We start from the raw sequence: 19,148 nt of genomic DNA on the forward strand, positions 1-19,148 counted from the left end.
TGCAGTGATGAAATTTAATTTTAGAAATTTGTATTGCAAGAACTTTTTTAAATATTTGTGCCAAGAAAATGAACTTAAAAGATTTAGTCAAATGGAAAATACATAGTTGTGTGAGATGTTTTTATTGTTTTCCTTATGTAATAAATTTAAGAAAGAGAAAGTGTCCTCTTTTTTTCATCCTAAAATATGGAAAATGTCCTCTTTTTGGCATTCCGAAATATGGTAACCCTACCCCTTTTGGCTCGATGGGTGTGTGCTAGGCTTGCTAATATTTTTAAAAAATATCGAGAGTTCAATATATCTGTATTTAAAAAAATATCTATATTGGCTATCGACACATCGAAGAAAAGTATCACTGTATTCGAGAAAAAAGTATTGGCATACCGGCCTATAAAAATATCAGCTGCACATTATAAACATAATACAGGTTTTAGAGCTGTATATTTAAGTATCGATTTATTATTAGATATTCTGTACATCGTCAAGCTAGCAGCCGGCCCATTAAGAATTGAAAGGAACACAATGCACTTTCGTGCTCGGTGATAACCTGTTTGCTTGCATTGGCAACTGCACAGAAGTGGCACAATAAAAGGTATCTGATGAGTCTGTCGTTCTGCTTCGTCACGTATTGGATTTGTCTGTAACACTTCGTGCCGACTTACCTTTTTTTTCATTTTGGCAAACACCAGAGAACTAGTGGATGTAGTGACAAACTTGCGCAGCGAAGCTAAACGTCACAGTTCCTGTCGGTAGCACCGATCACAGATTGTTTTTTTGACGCAACTCGTGTGCCGTTCTTTCGTGTTGGAAAACTTGTTATTCTGTTTGCACCGCCAAACAACCCCCCCCCCCCCCCCCCCCCCATGCAATTGGACTGCTACTTTGTGTCACCTGTACTTGCTTGACAGAGTCAAAGAGAGAGACTGACCATGATGAAACCTCAAAAAGTAGTAAGACTCCTTCACGCATTGAATTTAAAATTATGTTCTGCTATAGTTTCAAATATATACTGAAAATTTCAGAAAAATATAAAATAAAAATATCTGCCCTCAAACTGCAATTTCGATATTGACGTATCGAGTGGAAAAAATATTGCCCCTGTAAATCGACATTTTATCGACAGACCTTAGGCATGCTCAGATTAGAATGGGAAGGTTGTCGTAAGGCTGTCGTGTTTTCTGCCAAGATAAGCCAGTCGGGAGCTGTCGTAACTCGCCCTCGATATCCCCGATACTGACATTAGGGCTCAGTTGACGTGAGTACCTCGTTATCTCGCACACATTTCTTAGACACGAGTGCCGTGTGTGGATGGGCACCATCCCGTCGAAAAATGGTACCTCTATACTATCGTATGAAAAGACACATTCTACAGTATCTTCCTTTGTTGTCGGCATTGTCGTTGTTACTGTGAGGCACTGTTATACCAAGTGGAAAGGGGCGTCGACCTTAGAGCATGAGATACGGTAACCTTAAGTCATTGACAACACGCAACGGTCACGGTAGCACCTGATTCCACAATAGCTGCAGTACTTAGGATCTACGAACTACCCCCTCTTGACCAGGTCCCCAAAACTTAGCTCATAACGAGATCCCTTACAAGCAAATTGTCATAATGATCATCTATAAAGGCTTTGTACAACGATAAGAAATGTTACAGTTTATGGAATAATAACAGATACGATCAAACTGTCTCGTTTCTTCTGTTTTATTTAACGTAACTTTATTCACATTTTTATTTCGCATTCACCACTCATTCACACTCTGATGTGGAGTATATGCGAGTGCCTGAACCCTAACTCCCAAGTTCCAACAGTTTTGGTTGCTAAACACCAACAATCAATGACGATATAGTATTTTGTAATTGACTCTTCTAGTTTAGCCACTGCCCTCCACGAATATTTGTTAGGCGTAAGACAATTACACACTTTTCTCTCCGATCCGCAATTATTAACAGTTCGCGTAAAAGTTAACGTTTTTCTCCCTTTCATAAATTGGAGCCCGCTCTCCGCGATATAATAAAAAAAAAATTTAAAAAAAAATTGTCTCAGTACTGCGTCCCTCGTGAGATGCGTACAGATTTATCCTGGAATTGACCACCCTGTAGGTGTACTCAAATTAATGACCACACTTCACTATCCACGATTTCGCCTAACTAAATGTCCTTTTGTTACTCACCCCAACTCTGTCACATAATAAATCAATCGTTTGATGAGGGCTGCTTTCCGGATAGGCTGAAGTATGTGGAAGTTCGACCTATTCACAAAAAGGGCAGACAAGAGGAGATAGGAAATTTTCGCCCAGTATCAATATTACCAATTATTTCTAAAATATTTGAGCGAGTAGTTTGTAACCAACTAGAGAAATATAACAAAAAACATAACATTATTCTTAATAATCAGTATGGATTCAGGAAGGGCCGAAGCACTGTGCATGCTATTAATGAACTAATCACTAAAATAAGCAAATGCCTCGATAACAAGGAGAGTGTATCCGGTATCTTCTGTGACCTGAGTAAGGCATTTGATATGGTAAACGATAAGCAGCTGCTCCTCAAATTAGCTTCTTATGGCTTCCATGAAAAATCTTTAAATTGGTTCAAGTCGTATCTCAAAAATAGGAAACAGAGAGTAGTTATACAAGATAAGGGTAAGAAAGCTTGCTCTAGTTGGAAGGAAATACAAGCAGGAGTCCCCCAGGGGTCCATACTAGGCCCGTTACTATTTCTATATTATATAAATGACATGACATGACATGACATGACAGGTAAGGTAACTTGAGATACGATTCTGTATGCAGATGACTCAACAGCAGTAGTCTGCTGCAAAAACACTGAAGAATTAGCAGAGAAAACAAAACAGACTCTTCAAGAACTAGAAAGTTCAATAAATAATAATGCTATGAAACTGAACTTAACAAAAACACAAATTGTACAATTCAGGACCAAAAAAGCTGTTGAATATGTAACAAAGTTAAGTTATGAAGGCAGAGAACTGATAACTGCAGATTCTGTCAAATTTCTGGGAGTGACCATAAATAAAAACTTGACATGGACTAATCATGTGGATTGCTTACTGAAACAGTTAAATAGTTTTGTTTACACAATGAGGGTTCTGAACAAAGTAACTGACTTAAGTGTTAGGAAAATTGTGTATCATGCATATTTTATATCAGTTGTAAGATATGGGATAATTTTTTTGGGAGTTGAAAAAGGAAGCCTCCTCAGAGTGTTCAAGCTACAGAAAAAAATCATCAGAGCTATGACTGGAACAAACAATAGACAATCATGCAAACCCTTATTTGCAAGCCTTGACTTACTGACAGTTCCTTCCATGTTTATATACAAAACACTTCTCTTTGGTTTAAAAAACCCACATCTTTTTGAGGGAAACTCATTTTCACATTCTTATGAAACAAGGCACAAACAAGATTACATGTTACCTTGCCACAGGTTAACATTATTTGAAAATACGCCATATTATATGGCTTTGAAACTTGGCAATAAAATCCGTTCAAAGTTGAAGGACTGCAAGCTAGAATCCACTTGTGCAAACATTGAAAAATATTTAAAAAGCAAATGCTACTACAGTGTGGATGATTTTATAAACGAGGAAGGCAAGTAGGAGATATTCATGTGCTTGGTTTTCCTGTTTGTTCTACATTATGTTCGATGTGTATGCTTATGTTCCCTTTTAATGGAGGTATATGTTCTTTTTATATGTGTCCATACTTATAAACTATGTATCTAAATATCTAGATGTAAACATATATACTACTATTAAGAAAGTATGTGGTCTTTGGAGTATGTCTATATTTATAAACTCCAGAAACAAACATGATAAATACTTTAAAAAAATGATTTCAAACCACTGTGTAAATGTTAAGAAAAAGGAAGAACTCTAACATGTAATTATCTTTTTATGTTGTTATGTGCTTGTGGGAGCATCCACAATGCATTATTTTAATGTATCTTGTTGTAGTTGTTGTAGGTATACTTAGGTAGGCATAGACTTATTCATTGACGAGTCACCAATGTTTCAATCGAATGATTGTATATAACATGTCATGTGACAATAAAGATTCTATTCTATTCTATTCTATTCTATCGTATACCATAGTTATTTAAAACTAGCCCCTATATTTTTTCACAACGCACAATTAGCACTTCTTTACTTGTTTTTTTTTCTAAGAGAAAAAGGGGAAAAAATGACGCCGTATCATTGGCTTCGTCGATATAAAGCAAAACACGTCAGTGTGCCCAATTTTACCTCTTCTTATAGGATCGGCTACCTTACTCATTAATTTACTACATATTATTTCCAATAACACTGAACAGGTATCGCCATTGTATTTTAATTGTATTCAAAAGCATGTTATTATTATTATGACCAAACAAATCGTGCAGCGTGCGTTTTTAACAATAGCTTTACACTCGCCCAGCCTTTATTCGTGCAATATTCTATATATAAATATACATACACGACCGAAAGAGCGATCTCACTACCGTAACCGATTGAGGCAAATACGCTATTCAAGTTCCGTTACATCTATCGTGACTCGTAATGTTACAACGTGAGGATGCGTTCGCTACTGGGTCTGCCCCAAAGCTCTACCCGGTGGCTCTCCGATCTGTGGTGCCGAGGGCGATGTCGCTCCACATCTCCGAAATGTTGGCAGAACGAGACTTCTCGCCCGGTCGCCGCCTTACTCCTCGACGGCGGTTGTCTGGGTAGTGCAGACGTCACCAGGCGTGGTGCGACACATTTGTCGTCAGTCGGTCCTTCCGGGCCTCACCGGCACTCCAAATGCGGCCGTTCGTGTTGTGCCGGTAGTGGCACCCTGTGTGTTGTAGCGGGACTTCCTTGTTGGTTGAACGATGTATCTACTTCACTCAACTCATCTGTCAAAACTATCTGTACCTTACCGCATTCCATTGTAATAGGATGTATAATCGTAAGTCAAAAAGGGAGTAATATAAGTCTGATTAATAAAGATTTGACTCGAATTTAGGTTGAAATATTTTCTCGTCAATGTAAATGATTGCTCTATTGCAAACAATGGTTGAGAAAGATGCAGCAGGGCGGGCAAAATTTTTCGTAACAAATGACTGTTTGGCGGGCAAATTCACAATCTTCATACGCTACCACAATACTATAATCACCACAAACTGCAACAGAGACAGATAATTTGGAAAAATCTAGAAGAAAACTACAGGATGTGTGGAAAGGGAAAAATGGTTTCTGCAGTTGGCTACTGAATGCTTGAATGAAACATAATTGTGTGACTCGCCATTAAATTTTCTGTCCTGCAGCGGCCCAAGACTTACCAAGCGGGAAAGCGCCAGTAGACAGGCACAATAAAATAACACACAAACACGCACACACAAAATTTCGAGCTTTCGCAACCGGCGGCTGCTTCGTCAGGAAAGAGGGAAGGCAAGGGAAATATGAAAGGATGTGGGTTTTAAGGGAGAGGGTAAGGAGTCATTCCAATCCCGGGAGCAGAAAGACTTACCTTAGGGGGAAAAAAGGATAGGTATATACTAGCGCGCGCGCGCACTCACACTCACTCACACACACACACACACACACACACACACACACACACACACACACACAAGCAGGCACAGACAGAAAATATGTCTGTTTGTGTCTGTGTATGTATAAATGTGTGTGTGTGTGTGTGTGTGTGTGTGTGTGTGTGTGTGTGTGTGTGTGTGCGCGCGCGCGAGTATATACCTATCCTTTTTTCCCCCTAAGGTAAGTCTTTCTGCTCCCGGGATTGGAATGACTCCTTACCCTCTCCCTTAAAACCCACATCCTTTCATCTTTCCTTTTCCTTCCCTCTTTCCTGACGAAGCAGCCGCCGGTTGTGAAAGCTCGAAATTCGTGTGTGTATTTGTGTGTTATTTTATTGTGCCTATCTACCGGCGCTTTCCCGCTTGGTAAGTCTTGGAATCTTTGTACACTTGTGCTGTCACATTTTCCTGTTTCAGAAGCTGTTCCCGAACTCCCTTTTTGTTACAGTATTATGCACCTTTGGAAAGTCTGTTTTTTGTCTCGCGAGTGGTGGCAAAACAGTGTCCTTTCGCAATTCTCTTCGTCCTCGGGAATAGAAAGAAGTCACGGGAGACTGTGTCAGGCGAATACAGTTGCTGAAGGGACGTGGCGTAGCGCTCTTTTCTTTTTCCCCCCAAAAATTATGAACCAGTATCGAGTTGTGAGCAGGGGCATTATCGTGAAGGCGAATTGCACGAGTTGTTTCGCCACAGTTCCGGTAGTTTTCTTTAGATTGAACCACTCAAATTGAGCACGACTTCGAGATGATTTTTGTTATTTACGAGATGGCAATAAGGCAGGAACTTGTGACATACTGTCCTACTGTAACTGTAGAAACCAGTGAGAAGAACCTTCACGTGTGATTGAAATTGTCAAATCTTTTCCGGGCAGTTTCCATCAGCCCAACGGGGCCTCAGTTTTGACTTTGTGCTCGTATACCTGTGTTTCATTACCCTTCTTAACAGTCTTTAGAACTTCTTGATCTTCGTCGACTTGATTCTGCAATTTCCGAATATTGTCCTCCTAACCATGTTTTTTTTGGTCAAAATTAGTGTGTTTCGGAATGAACTTCTCTGCTATACATTCGTGCCACAAAAAAAGAAGAAAGAAAAGAAAGGGGAAAAAAAAAGCTAGGCGCAAGTGAAAGGGTATGCAGACTTAATAGGCAACCTCTCTGATGGCGATTCAGCAATTCTCCGGAAAAGGTTTCTTTACCTCTTCTGTATTGTCACCAGTAATTGATGTGCTAGGGTGTCCGGGAGACTCCCAATCTTCGACATCTTCTCAACCCTCTTTGAAACATTTCTACCACTTGTAACCTCTCATCTTACTCGTAGTAGATTTGCTGAGAGCCACTGTCAAATGCAGTGCTCCACTGTAGTCCATTTTTCGAGCAAAATCTAATGCAAACTTTTCGATCCATCTTTTTCGAAAGTAAAATTTCGCCGAGCACTCGAAAACACCAATAACCTTTTCAACTGTCAGCTGTAAATTAAGTGTTAAAAATAGGTGAAAATATGAATGTACGTCAGGAACATGTGTACCAAGAAGATAAAAAAAAGTCGGATGTATGGAGCCCGTGAAATTAAAAACTTCCTGTTGCTTTTTCATCACATCTCGTAAGTGGTCACATCTGTTGAGCATATTTACTGCGTTCTGTCATTAGTATCAACTATAAAATATCACCAAACACTGGTTTCTTTACGTATATTTTCTGAACGTATAACATCAATATACATTCTGCAGTGAAAATGTGTAGCCGATACACATCCCACACTATCTTAAACACAAGTGCAGCCAAAACACCTGTCATTGTTAATTCTGTGATTCTGCTAACTTTACTCCGCTTTCTGCTTTCTCTTTTCTTGGAGTCCTTTGTATGTTTGTTATTACTCCTGAAGCGAATCACGCTCTCTGATACCTTTAGGAAATTTCAAGTTCTCGTAGATTCTTTTCAGCCTCTGTGAACAAGATCCCCTTTGGTTTCTCTTCTTTTAAAAGTGGGTCACTACCATTTTAGATGTCGTTTCTGGGCCCCTTCGTGACACGTGACCATAAAACGCAATCCTTAACTCCGTTTACAGAGGAACTTCGATTTTATATTCTCCAATTTTAAGTTTTTCTCTATTCTATGCCATAAATTCCTACCCCTGTGAAAAGCCCATAAGATCAATGCTAGAAATTCCCCGATTTCACATTTCTTCATAGTAAAGTTTACCTCGGTTCTAAGTTCTCGCTTCACATCTCGCTCGATTGAATGAGTTACGAGTGGCACAAAAGACAGACAGGTCGCACCGTGGATGGTGGCAGAGGTAAGGGAATATTTTAGGCCATTGTGGAGAGGGAAGGTGTGAGAGAGGAAATACTGACATAATCCACGATCAGTGTTGCCGACACGACTTGCAGTATTTAGCTTCGATGCGCTGTTACAGAACGACTACTGCTAAGTTGCAGCGGCACCGAAAAAACGAGACAGTCGTCGCAAAGTGTTTGTGGCCCAGCTAATACTTAACGGAGGGGCTCACCCGCCACCCGTCCGTGTGCCACTTAAGACTCGGTCTCATCTTTTTGCACGTATTTTGGACGTACTGTGTTTAGATACAGTATCAGTCGTCAAGCTTTTAAATTCAAACACTCAGTCTCGTAGAATGTGCTCGGCCAATTACAAATTCTTTGACGAGTTTTTTACTCGCTGTTACACGTCTGTGATTTTTTTAAAGAACTGATTAAACCCAATATCAGAGATTATTGTATAATCATTGTATTGCACTCTTAATTTCCTTCACTTAGACAGATTGTATGTGAAATATTGGAGTGTATTGCTATTTTAATCATATATGCCAAGTAAATTTGCTTATACTCATATTCGGGGCAGAGGTGGGGGGTTTAACATTTTCCTCGTTTTTGTGTTATCCTCAGTTTTGTGTTTTTTTTAGTCTGGACTGCACATAAACCTAAAATAGGAGTTTCTTAAAATAAATAATTCTAGCTGCCCCTAAATGTCATTTAATTTACTTTTCATTGAATGTGAACTAGTTTTTTGCAGTTATCTTGTGTCGTAACACGTATTTCTGCATTATTTGTGGCCGTTTTTGTCAGTGTACGTAATATGGTATAGTGGTGCTGTAGCCTGGCCTTTTTGGTTGCAGATTCTATCAGGGACTTCGGTGCTCAAAGACGGCCAGTCTATCGTGGAGGTGTACGGCGAAGACTTGGAGAAGCTGTCGGAAGGTGACTGCGTCGGGGTCATGCGTACCTCAGAGGTGAGCTGATTATTTTTCACTGGCTGACATGATGGGTACATTCTCTGATTTCATTTGCAACATCCCCAACAAAAGTACTAAATTTGGAATGTGAAGTATCTCTCCCTTAATTATCATCATCATCTTCTTCTTCTTCTTCTTCAGAAAGTGAGATAAATTATGCTTTTTACCACATTATCTATTATTATTATTATTATTATTATTATTATTATTATTTCTTTCCTTTCTCAGACATTATGTCTGGTTAAAATTGGAAAGTGACGCGGGCCTTGATCAAGTGTGACTGTACGGTATATGTTATATTGCATTTAGGAACTTCCGGGTAATTGAAAGTGTATCAATAATTACGGATTTCTGTAGTTGTATATATAGCTTTGGATGTAGCTGTATTGCGTTGACGTACTGGTGGATATTGTGTGGTATGACTCCTGTAGTTGATAGTATAATTGGTATAATGTCAACTTTATCCTGAAGCCACATATCCTTGACTTCCTCAGCCAGTTGGATGTATTTTTCAATTTTTTCTCCTGTTTTCTTTTGTATATTTGTTGTATTGGGTATGGATATTTCGATTAGTTGTATTAATTTCTTCTTTTTATTGGTGAGTATGATGTCAGGTTTGTTATGTGGTGTTGTGTTATCTGTTATAATGGTTCTGTTCCAGTATAATTTTTATTCATCATTCTCCAGTACATTTTGTGGTGCATACTTGTATGTGGGAACGTGTTGTTTTATTAGTTTATGTTGTATGGCAAGCTGTTGATGTATTATTTTTGCTGCACTGTCATGTCTTCTGGGGTATTCTGTATTTGCTAGTATTGTACATCCGCTTGTGATGTGATCTACTGTTTCTATTTGTTGTTTGCAAAGTCTGCATTTATCTGTTGTGGTATTGGGATCTTTAATAATATGCTTGCTGTAATATATGGTGTTTATTGTTTGATCCTGTATTGCAATCATGAATCCTTCCGTCTCACTGTATATATTGCCTTTTTTTTAGCCACGTGACGGATGTGTCTCGCTCGATATGTGGCTGTGTTAGATGGTACAGGTGCTTGCCATGTAGTGTTTTCTTTTTCCAATTTACTGTCTTCGTATCAGTTGATGTTACGTGATCTAAAGGGTTGTAGAAGTCGTTATGAAATTGCATTGGTGTATCCAATGTATTTATATGACTGACTGCTTTGTGTATTTTGCTAGTTTCCACTCGTTCTATGAAGAAGTTTCTTAAATTGTCTACCTGTCCATAATGTAGGTTTTTTTATGTCGATAAATCCCCTTCCTGCTTCCTTTTTGCTTAATGTGAATCTTTCTGTTGCTGAATGTATGTGATGTATTCTATATTTGTGGCATTGTGATCGTGTAAGTGAATTGAGTGCTTCTAGGTCTGTGTTACTCCATTTCAGTACTCCAAATGAGTAGGTCAATATTGGTACAGCATAGGTATTTATAGCTTTTGTCTCGTTTCTTGCTGTCAATTCTGTTTTCAGTATTTTTGATGGTCTTTGTCTATATTTTTCTTTTAGTTCTTCTTTAATATTTGTATTATCTATTCCTATTTTTTGTCTGTATCCTAGATATTTATAGGCATCTGTTTTTTCCATCGCTTCCATGCAGTCGCTGTGCTTGTCCAATATGTAATCTTCTTTAGTGTGTTTTCCCTTGACTATGCTATTTTTCTTACATTTGTCTGTTCCAAAAGCCATTATCATTGCTGAATACTTCTGTTATCTTTAGTAATTGGTTGAGTTGTTGATTTGTTGCTGCCAGTAGTTTTAGGTCATCCATGTATAGCAAATGTGTGATTTTGTGTTGGTATGTTCCAGTAATAATATATCCATAATTTGTATTATTTAGCATGTTGGATAGTGGGTTTAGAGGGAGGCAAAACCACAAAGGACTTAATGAGTCTCCTTGGTATATTTATCACCATACACCTGAATCCAAGCAACAGTCAATATAATGGAGTCATTCGGATTGACCAAATTCCAGGAAATGCAAAATGTCATTTTCAGCGAAGAATATTGTTTCTTCTGGTTTTTGGGACAGACGAGGCATTCTTCTGTTGGAATTATGCCTCCTCGAACAACAATTAATGCTGCTGCATATTGCCAGATGTTGAAATGTCTTCGAAGGGCAACTCAAAACAAATGCAGGGGAATGCTGACAAGTGGAGTCCGCTTGCTTCGTGACAACGCTCAGCCTCAGACAGCGCTCGTAACCAAAGCACTACTCAAACAATTCAAATGGGACGTATTGGACCATCCGCCATACAGCCCGGACCTTCGTGTCATCCGTTACCTGAAGTCACATCTTGGTGGAAAATCATTCTACGACAATGAGGAGATCAAAGATGAAGTTGAAATGTGGTTCTGAAAACAGGCGGTGTAGTGTTTTCTTTCCTCGGGATTCTGCCGTGAAAATGCAAAATAGGAAATCTGATTGGGTTTTGAATTTTGATGGAATAAGTTACGGATAAGGGGGACTTTGTATTACTGATTGAGATAGTGCTGTAATTTGACCATGCATGGCAGACCGTGTCGGCAACATTACAAAAAGCGACTGTAAGGAAATAGCATCAGAAACTAGTTGAAATTTACCTTATAATCTTGTTAGAAACATAGTATTTATTAGAATACAGTCTTCGTGGCTGCGTCTGGAAACCTTCTTAATTTTCTTGTAGGGTGTCCTTTTTCTCATTGTTTGCTGGTCCGCTTGTTCTCTGTCTGATGAAAATTTCTTTAAGTTGTCACTGTCAGGATTAATTTATAAATTTGTCAATAACCATTTCGAATCAGTACTGAAATAACCTCGTTTCGTAATATAGTTCTAATTTCCACTTAAAAGCATATTTAACACAGTGCCGAAAAATACACGTCTTGAACGTATGAAGACAAGAGAGTAATCAATTAGTTGTTAAAAACAAACACCTATGCAAAAGTAAAAAAAAAAATCAAAATTATTTATAAAAATCCATCACTGGCGCAGCACTCTTCTGCGTGCGCGATCGTAAATCATATCTTTGTATTGGCGGAGGCGCAGTAGTCAAAGTACCGTTACAGCAGCAACCTTCTATGACTGTGTGATACAAAAGCTTGTGCACCAACTTAACAAATGTTTGCATAACGGGGGTGATTATGTCGAAAAATAACAAGTAATCCAGTTACTAAGATGCAACTGACATTTTCTAAATGTTGTTGTTGTGGTCTTCAGTGCTGAGACTGGTTTGATGCAGCTCTCCTCTATTTAAGGACTGCGAGCCATTGTATCTTTACTTTTCGAAATGCCCTCATACTACAGTCATCACAAACTGTTTCCAAATCGTTGGATCGGACGCAGAGGCCCCGTGCCTTTGCTGACCCGTTTCCCCAAATTTGACGCCCGTAGACTAATTTCTGTGGGTAAAGCGTGAGACCCTGTCTAAGAGGACATACCGACTACACCCGACGGTGCGGAACAACATATTAGTGCAGCCTGCTCGGACACCACTGCTGAAATGCTACCACGTGTGCAGCAGTCGTCCCGTACCGGACTGAAAGCTTGTATTCCTACTGCTGGCAGTCGCACTGAACACGAACAGCGCCAGTCAGTTGTCTAGTTACTGGGCAGAGTCCACATAACTAGTGTGTGTACTCGTACTGTTCTGTCGTGTGTGCTACCAGAGGGGCTGTACAGGTGTCAGTGTGGGAACTTTTCAAAACACTGTATTTCATAAATGACTCGCACTAGAATACTGCGACAAACGTCACTGGCATTCTAATTTACCCTTCTCTTAGTTTACTAATCACTAAGGCATTGGTCCATTAAAAAAGTGTACGTTTACACAAAAAATACACTTTCTAAGTATTATTACAGTCTGTCAATTAGCTAACAATAAGAGCCCGTGACCTTCAATCCGTTCTGCAAAAACCGCACAGTGACAGCACTTTTCATTTCCGCAATATTTGCAATGCGAGCTTTAGGCGATTCATCCTGAATGCTTACTATAGCATTTATGATGTGAGGAACAAACTATACAGAAACCAGGATCAGAGCTCTTAGAAGTAAATATCCTCTGAGTAGTGAAGCAACTTAAATCACTTAATAAAAGCAAGTCTTCTAGTCCACACCGTATACCAATTAGGTTCCTTTCAGAGTATGCATTGGCTCCGTACTTAACAATCGTACACAGCCGTTCGCTTGACGAAAGGTCTGTACCCGAAGACTGGAAAGTTGCACAAGTCACACCAATATTCGAGAAAGTTAGTAGGAGTAATCCACTAAATTACAGGCCCATATCTTTAACGTCGATATACAGCAGGATTTTAGAACGTACATTGTGTTCGAACATTATGAATTACCTCCGAGAAAACGTTCTATTGACACACGGTCAACACGGATTTAGAAAGGATCATTCTTGTGAAACGCAACTAGCTCTTTATTCACATGAAGTGCTGAGTGCTATTGACAAGGGATTTCACATTAATTCTGTATTCCTTGATTTCCAGAAGGCTTTTGACACTGTACCACACAAGCGGCTTATAGTGAAATTGTGTGCTTATGGAATATCGTCTCAGTTATGTGACTGGATTTGTGACTCCCTGTCAGAGAGGTCACAGTTTGTTGTAATTGACGGAAAGTCTTCGAGTAAACAGAAGTGATTTCTGGCATTTGCCAAGGTAGTGTTACAGGCCCTTTGCTGTTCCTTACCTGTAGAAACGATTTGGGAGACAATCTGAGCAGCAGTCTTCAGTTGTTTGCAGACGACGCTGTCGTTTGTCGACTAATAAAGTCATCAGAAGATCAAACCAAACTGCAAAATGATTTAGAAAAGATATCTGAATGGTGCAAAAAGTGGCAGTTGACCCTAAATAACAATAACGCAATAAATCAGTCTAATCTAAATGCTGTAAATTCAACTAAATACCTAGGTATTGCAATTACAAATTGGAAGGAACACACAGAAAATGTTGTGGGGTAGGCTAACCAAAGACTGCGTTTTATTGGCAGGACACTTAGAAAATGTAAGAGGCCTACTAAGGAGACTGCCTACACTACGCTTATCTGTCCTCTTTTAGAGTACTGCTGCATGGTGTGGAATCCTTACCAGATAGGATCGACAGACTACATCGAAAAAGTTCAAAGAACGGCAGGACATTTTGTATTATCGCGAATTATGGGAGAGTGTGTCACAGAAACGTTACAGGACTTGGGATGGACATCATTAAAGGAAAGGCGTTTTTCGTTGCGACACAATCTTCTCACAAAATTTCAATCACCAACTTTCTCCTCCGAATGCAAAAATATTTTGTTGACACCGACCTACATAGGGAGGAACGATCACCACAATAAAATAAGGGAAATCGGAGCTCATACGGAAAAATATTGGTGTTCATTCTTTCCTCGTGCTATACGAGATTGGAGTAATAGAGAATTGTGAAGGTGGTTCGATGAACCCTCTGCGAATTCGTATAGGTGTGCTTCTTGTGACAAATGGGGTTGCAGCAAATTTGTTGTTACACTTCCCTGTATTGGCGCAGGTTGTAAAGCTCAGTCTGCAGATGATGACAATGTTTAGGTACTTAAAAGGAATGGATTTACTTACACAGACAGGTGAATAGGTGGTTGAACAGTGAGGGCTCTTGAGTGGGTGTCCGAGGCCGATGTTAAACAATAAAACTGGAAATTTGGACAAATACGGAGCTTATACAGTGTGTACCAAAAAGCACTGACGAGCTTTACAGACAAGTTCGTTATGACAAATCGAGAAAAAAAGGTCTGGTAAACGTGGGGTCTAAAGTGCGTAATTTAAGACAGGGTGTATACGACCTGGGACAACCGGGAGATCCGGGAAAAACCCGGGAATTTTTTCATTGGGGAGAAAACCGGGAAAGACCTGGGAATTTTTCATCATTTTGGTTTTCAGTTACATTTTTGTGAATTTGACTGCTAAGAACCAATACTCCAACAAAGGATATTACTGTATCCCGCTACTGCAGAATAATACTGCAGCAACAAAACATGAAGGAGGGGGGGAAAAAACGGAAATAAAACTTAAGTTGCAAAGGAATTGCAGCGTACACAACAACAAAACACAGTGCTCATACAAGCGTCTGCAAACAGCACAGTGTGGCGAAGGTTTAGGAAGACTGTGCAATGCTTCATACCAGCACATTGCCTCTGATGAGCGTGACGCGACACCTGTTTAAATTAGATTCGTTAGAGCAGTTGCGGGCGGGCTCTTGCGCGTGTGCAGTTGAGCCGCGTATGAGTCGTACCTTCTCCCGCTTCTGGTTGCAGAAGTGTGGCTGGGTGCTACTACTTAATGTTGCCCCGGTTCGGAAATACGGTAGATGCGGGGCTGATGCACAGAGCAGTCAGAGTTGAGATGGGTCGTCTCCTGTTGTTTCCTCTTAGTTTATTGCTCTCACGTTAAATGATGACAAAACGGATATTTGTGGCCAGGAGATATCAAATGAATTAAAATACGTTCGCATAATTACGGAAGGCTAAAATATGTGAATAGTTTCAGATTTTATTTCCTCTTTTCTGATAGTCAAGCATTAATTGCCGTGCACAACAATGAAGTTATTTTTGTCGGTTTGCTAAAGAGATTTGGCTTTTAATCTTTTCTGCTGAGGCTGTCAATTTATTTGAAACAAAGTGTTTAATTTCACACTCTTGGCTGGTTTCAACTCTTCGCTACATTTCAAGTGCATGTATGTCATTATGCCATAATAAAGAACCAAACATGAGATAATACAGCACTGGTACTCTAAGAAAATTTACATCCGAATATGGACATACGAATGTACACTTAAGCCGAATTATGCATTTTAGTGTGGTTTACGAATTTCCTATGCTCTTTGAGTATCCCCTGATGTCTTGTTTCTTTTGTGACATAATGTAAGATCTTTTAATGTTTTACACTTACGAACATACGGACTTCGTGCGTCACCGTAGCTACGCAAGCGATGTGACACCTGTTATCTGGCGCTCCCTTGCAACTGCTGAAACGAATCAATTTCTAACAGGTCACGGGAAAATATTGCGAACGGTGGTTTGAAAAGCGTTAAATTCAAATCAAATTTCCTTTTGCGCAAGATGAACTGTGTACGATGAGTTTCTTAAATCACAAAGAGTTTGACTCCATTTAAAAATAAAGTCTTTCAGGACAACCATTTAGAAGAATTTAGAGCCCAGATCAGACATTTGAATCATTATTAAATATTTTACAGGCACATTTGTGTGATGTATCTTAATTTAAACCATTAACTTTTCTTATTTGTGTGTACGTGCTACTTAGGAGTGATCTTGCTATTGGCTGACTACATCACGTATCCTGTGCTGTCATCAGCTGGCGAGATCACGTGACGTGCGCTATGACTGGTTACAAAAGCGAATCGCAATCTCGAGTTCAGTGCATACATCCCCCCCCCCCCCCCCTTTCCCACGAGTTTCGTTGTCTAAAGTGCTGGGATATTCTAAGTCGGTATATAAAACCACAAACATTCAAAGGATTTACAGTGACGTGGAAGAGTATGCTGTGACTTAACTTGGAAAAAGTGTATTTTCACCCGGGAGAATGTGTATTTTCAACCGGGAAAAATCCGGGAATTTGTTTTCTCTGTCCACATACACACCCTGTAAGAGCTCTAAACTCTGGTTCAGCAGAAGGAACGTCATTTACTCTAGTGAAGATGACCGAGTGCTTAAAGCTCTTGAAGTTACGCATTTTAGAACTAATGTTTACACTACACTTTTTTCTTGTTGCGGTGTAAGGAATCTGTCCTTAAAGCTCGTCAGTGCTTTCGGGCACCCCGTATTACAGTATACGGGATACAGGGGGTGCGTGTAGAGTAGGAAGTTAACCAGGTGTAGACCAGTCTGTACGATCGGACAAACCGAAGAAAGTGGGCGACGGGAGGGGAGGTGGTTCGAGTCGAGTTCTGTCGGCTGAGGGTCGTGAGGTGTGGAGCCGGAGGGTGTGCCTTTAGAGAAAGACGTATGTTCTGCTCGAAGGGTGGATAACGAGAGAGAGAGAGAGAGAGAGAGAGAGAGAGAGAGAGAGAGAGAGAAGTGACGGACTTCTGCCCCCCCCCCCGAAACCCTCCAGGGTCGGCACGTGTGACCTGCCTCCCGCACTCGCTCTTTGGTTAAACCGACGGTGCGAACTTGCCGGCAACTTCCGCACAGGGCCGAAAGCGTGTCTTGCCGACAGCTTCAGACAGAACTGCTAGAGTTCTGAGAGGCAGGCAAATTGGGTTGTGAAGGGACAGCTGAAGTTAGTCTAGGAGAAAACTGGTGAAGATTTGACTGGGGCTTTGAAACATTTTTTTTAAATATATAATTTTTTTTTTAAAATTGTTCTCCTAAACTATTTTCTGATTGGCTGCCATCGTTTACAATGTGATGTTTACTTGTAGATACTGTCCATCAAAGTGCAGACCAGTTTTAGGCAGTGGTAACACGATGATTCTGCGTTCTCTCTTCTCGCTCACATGTAGAAAAGTTATTTTGTACGGAAAACTTTTTGACTTGACTGTATCTTTATAAAAATTTGAGATTTCGTTGTGTTACCACAGTGTTCATCTATTTGCATATTTTATTTGATTTAGTATTGGAGGGTAAAAATCATAGAGGGAGACCAAGAGATAAATATACTAAGCAGATACAGAAGGATGTAGGTTGCAGTAGGTACTGGGAGATGAAGAAGCTTGCACAGGATGGAGTAGCATGGAGAGCTGCATCAAACCACTCTCAGGACTGAAGAACACAAAAACAACAACAAAACACAACAACAACAACAACAACAACAACAACAGGGAAAAAATAAGAAAATATTCAAAGTTTCGAATTAAAGCATTTGTTACAGAAAAACTTGTGCGTCCCAGAAATTGAGAATCTCTCTGACTTTTATCTGTTATTGACATTATTACCTGACATCAAAAGTCTCTGAATTCCCAGGACCAATAGCTTGTCAATACCAAAGACATATTTTTGTTATGTTATAGAATTACAAATTAATCATATTCAGATTTTTTTGCTTTGCTTGTTCTGTAAAACGTTACTACTTGTCAAATTTTATAATTCTAGGTCAGCAGGAAGTATCCTGCACATTTAGATTAGTGAGTACGTGTGTGTGTCAAAGTATGTGATGTAAGTTACTGTGTCTTTTGAGTGCATTGACTTAGCTTACATTTATTACACTGCTGAGGGACCTTAAACTGTAATACGAGACAGAAATTTCAACTTGATATGTGTACCTTTTTCCTGAGAAAAGGGGTTGCTAACAGATAGACAGAGGGACAGTCTTATAATAAGTGACCAAACAAAATTTTTTTGACACATGATATAATTACGGATTAACAATTTTTTTCTGATTCCCCCCCCCCCCCCCCCCTCCCTTTAGTTTTTCAGTGAAACCTTAATTCTTGCCAAAATTCAGTATCCTAGGCCAACGAGAAGGACCCCATAGATTCTGCCGAGTGAGTTTTCGAGTATCTAAGTACGCAGCACGAATGGCCGTATCACGAATGGCCGTATCTTTTGAGTGCATTGACTTAGAAGGTTAATTTTTTTTACATTGCTAAGGGACCGTAGATCTCAGTACGTGACACAAATGCCAACTCTATACAGCTGTCTGTTTCGGAGTTAATAGGTTCTCAGCTGTTGGACAGGCAGACATGTGGACAACGTGGCGGTTCTGTGGAGGTTCCGTTTCCAGCAGTTGAGGCACCGAACCTTAAAAATACCAAGATGGGATGTTTTTGTACCAATGACAGTTTTACGGGATTCGAAAACTCCAGCTGTTCCAGTGTGTAGGAGTAAAAGTTTGAAAGTGAGTTTATGATTTACGAGATCCTCATAAACGCATCTGCGTGATGTACAGTTACGTACTTCAGTACAGCTTGCTTCCAGTGAATAAACCCTATTTAATTTAGTTACACGAACCACATTGTCCCCGAGACGACAGGCTGTTCGAGACTGCAGGAAAGAGAACGGCAGTGTCCTCGTTTTCAGCCCGACACGTACGAGATGCTCGTTATTCACTTAGACCTCGAGAAATTTACACGAGCTGTTTCGTCTAGTGTTCGGCAGTTAGTGTCACTCTCGGCACTAGTGCATCGTTGTTACTTGTTTGAAACGGTATAAAGCGGGCATTCCCGATATTGAGCTCTCTCTACACTCGTTCAGCTACTGCCTCAGCCATGTCTGGTAAGGTGTGTGCTCTTGCCAGCAGCAGACATTACAGTTTTAGAACCGCTGTTTAAAAATCCTTAAAAGAACATTTACTTGTGTTCAGAAGAAGAGTGAAGTCAGTAGCAGTCATTATGCTCCCACATTCTGA

The 19,148-nt window shown here is 39.9% G+C and overlaps 1 protein-coding gene across 1 annotated transcript in view; it reads left to right on the forward strand.

The window, feature by feature from the left end:
• Positions 1-19,148, forward strand: part of LOC126295473 (neuralized-like protein 4) — a 254,899-nt gene that overhangs the window by 20,473 nt on the left and 215,278 nt on the right. The window contains exon 3 of the mRNA XM_049988010.1: positions 8,705-8,818. Within this exon, the coding sequence (XP_049843967.1) occupies positions 8,705-8,818 (114 nt within the window). The remainder of the gene's footprint in view (positions 1-8,704; positions 8,819-19,148) is intronic.

This window comes from Schistocerca gregaria, chromosome 11 (assembly GCF_023897955.1).
Source record: "Schistocerca gregaria isolate iqSchGreg1 chromosome 11, iqSchGreg1.2, whole genome shotgun sequence".
NCBI lineage: Eukaryota > Metazoa > Arthropoda > Insecta > Orthoptera > Acrididae > Schistocerca > Schistocerca gregaria.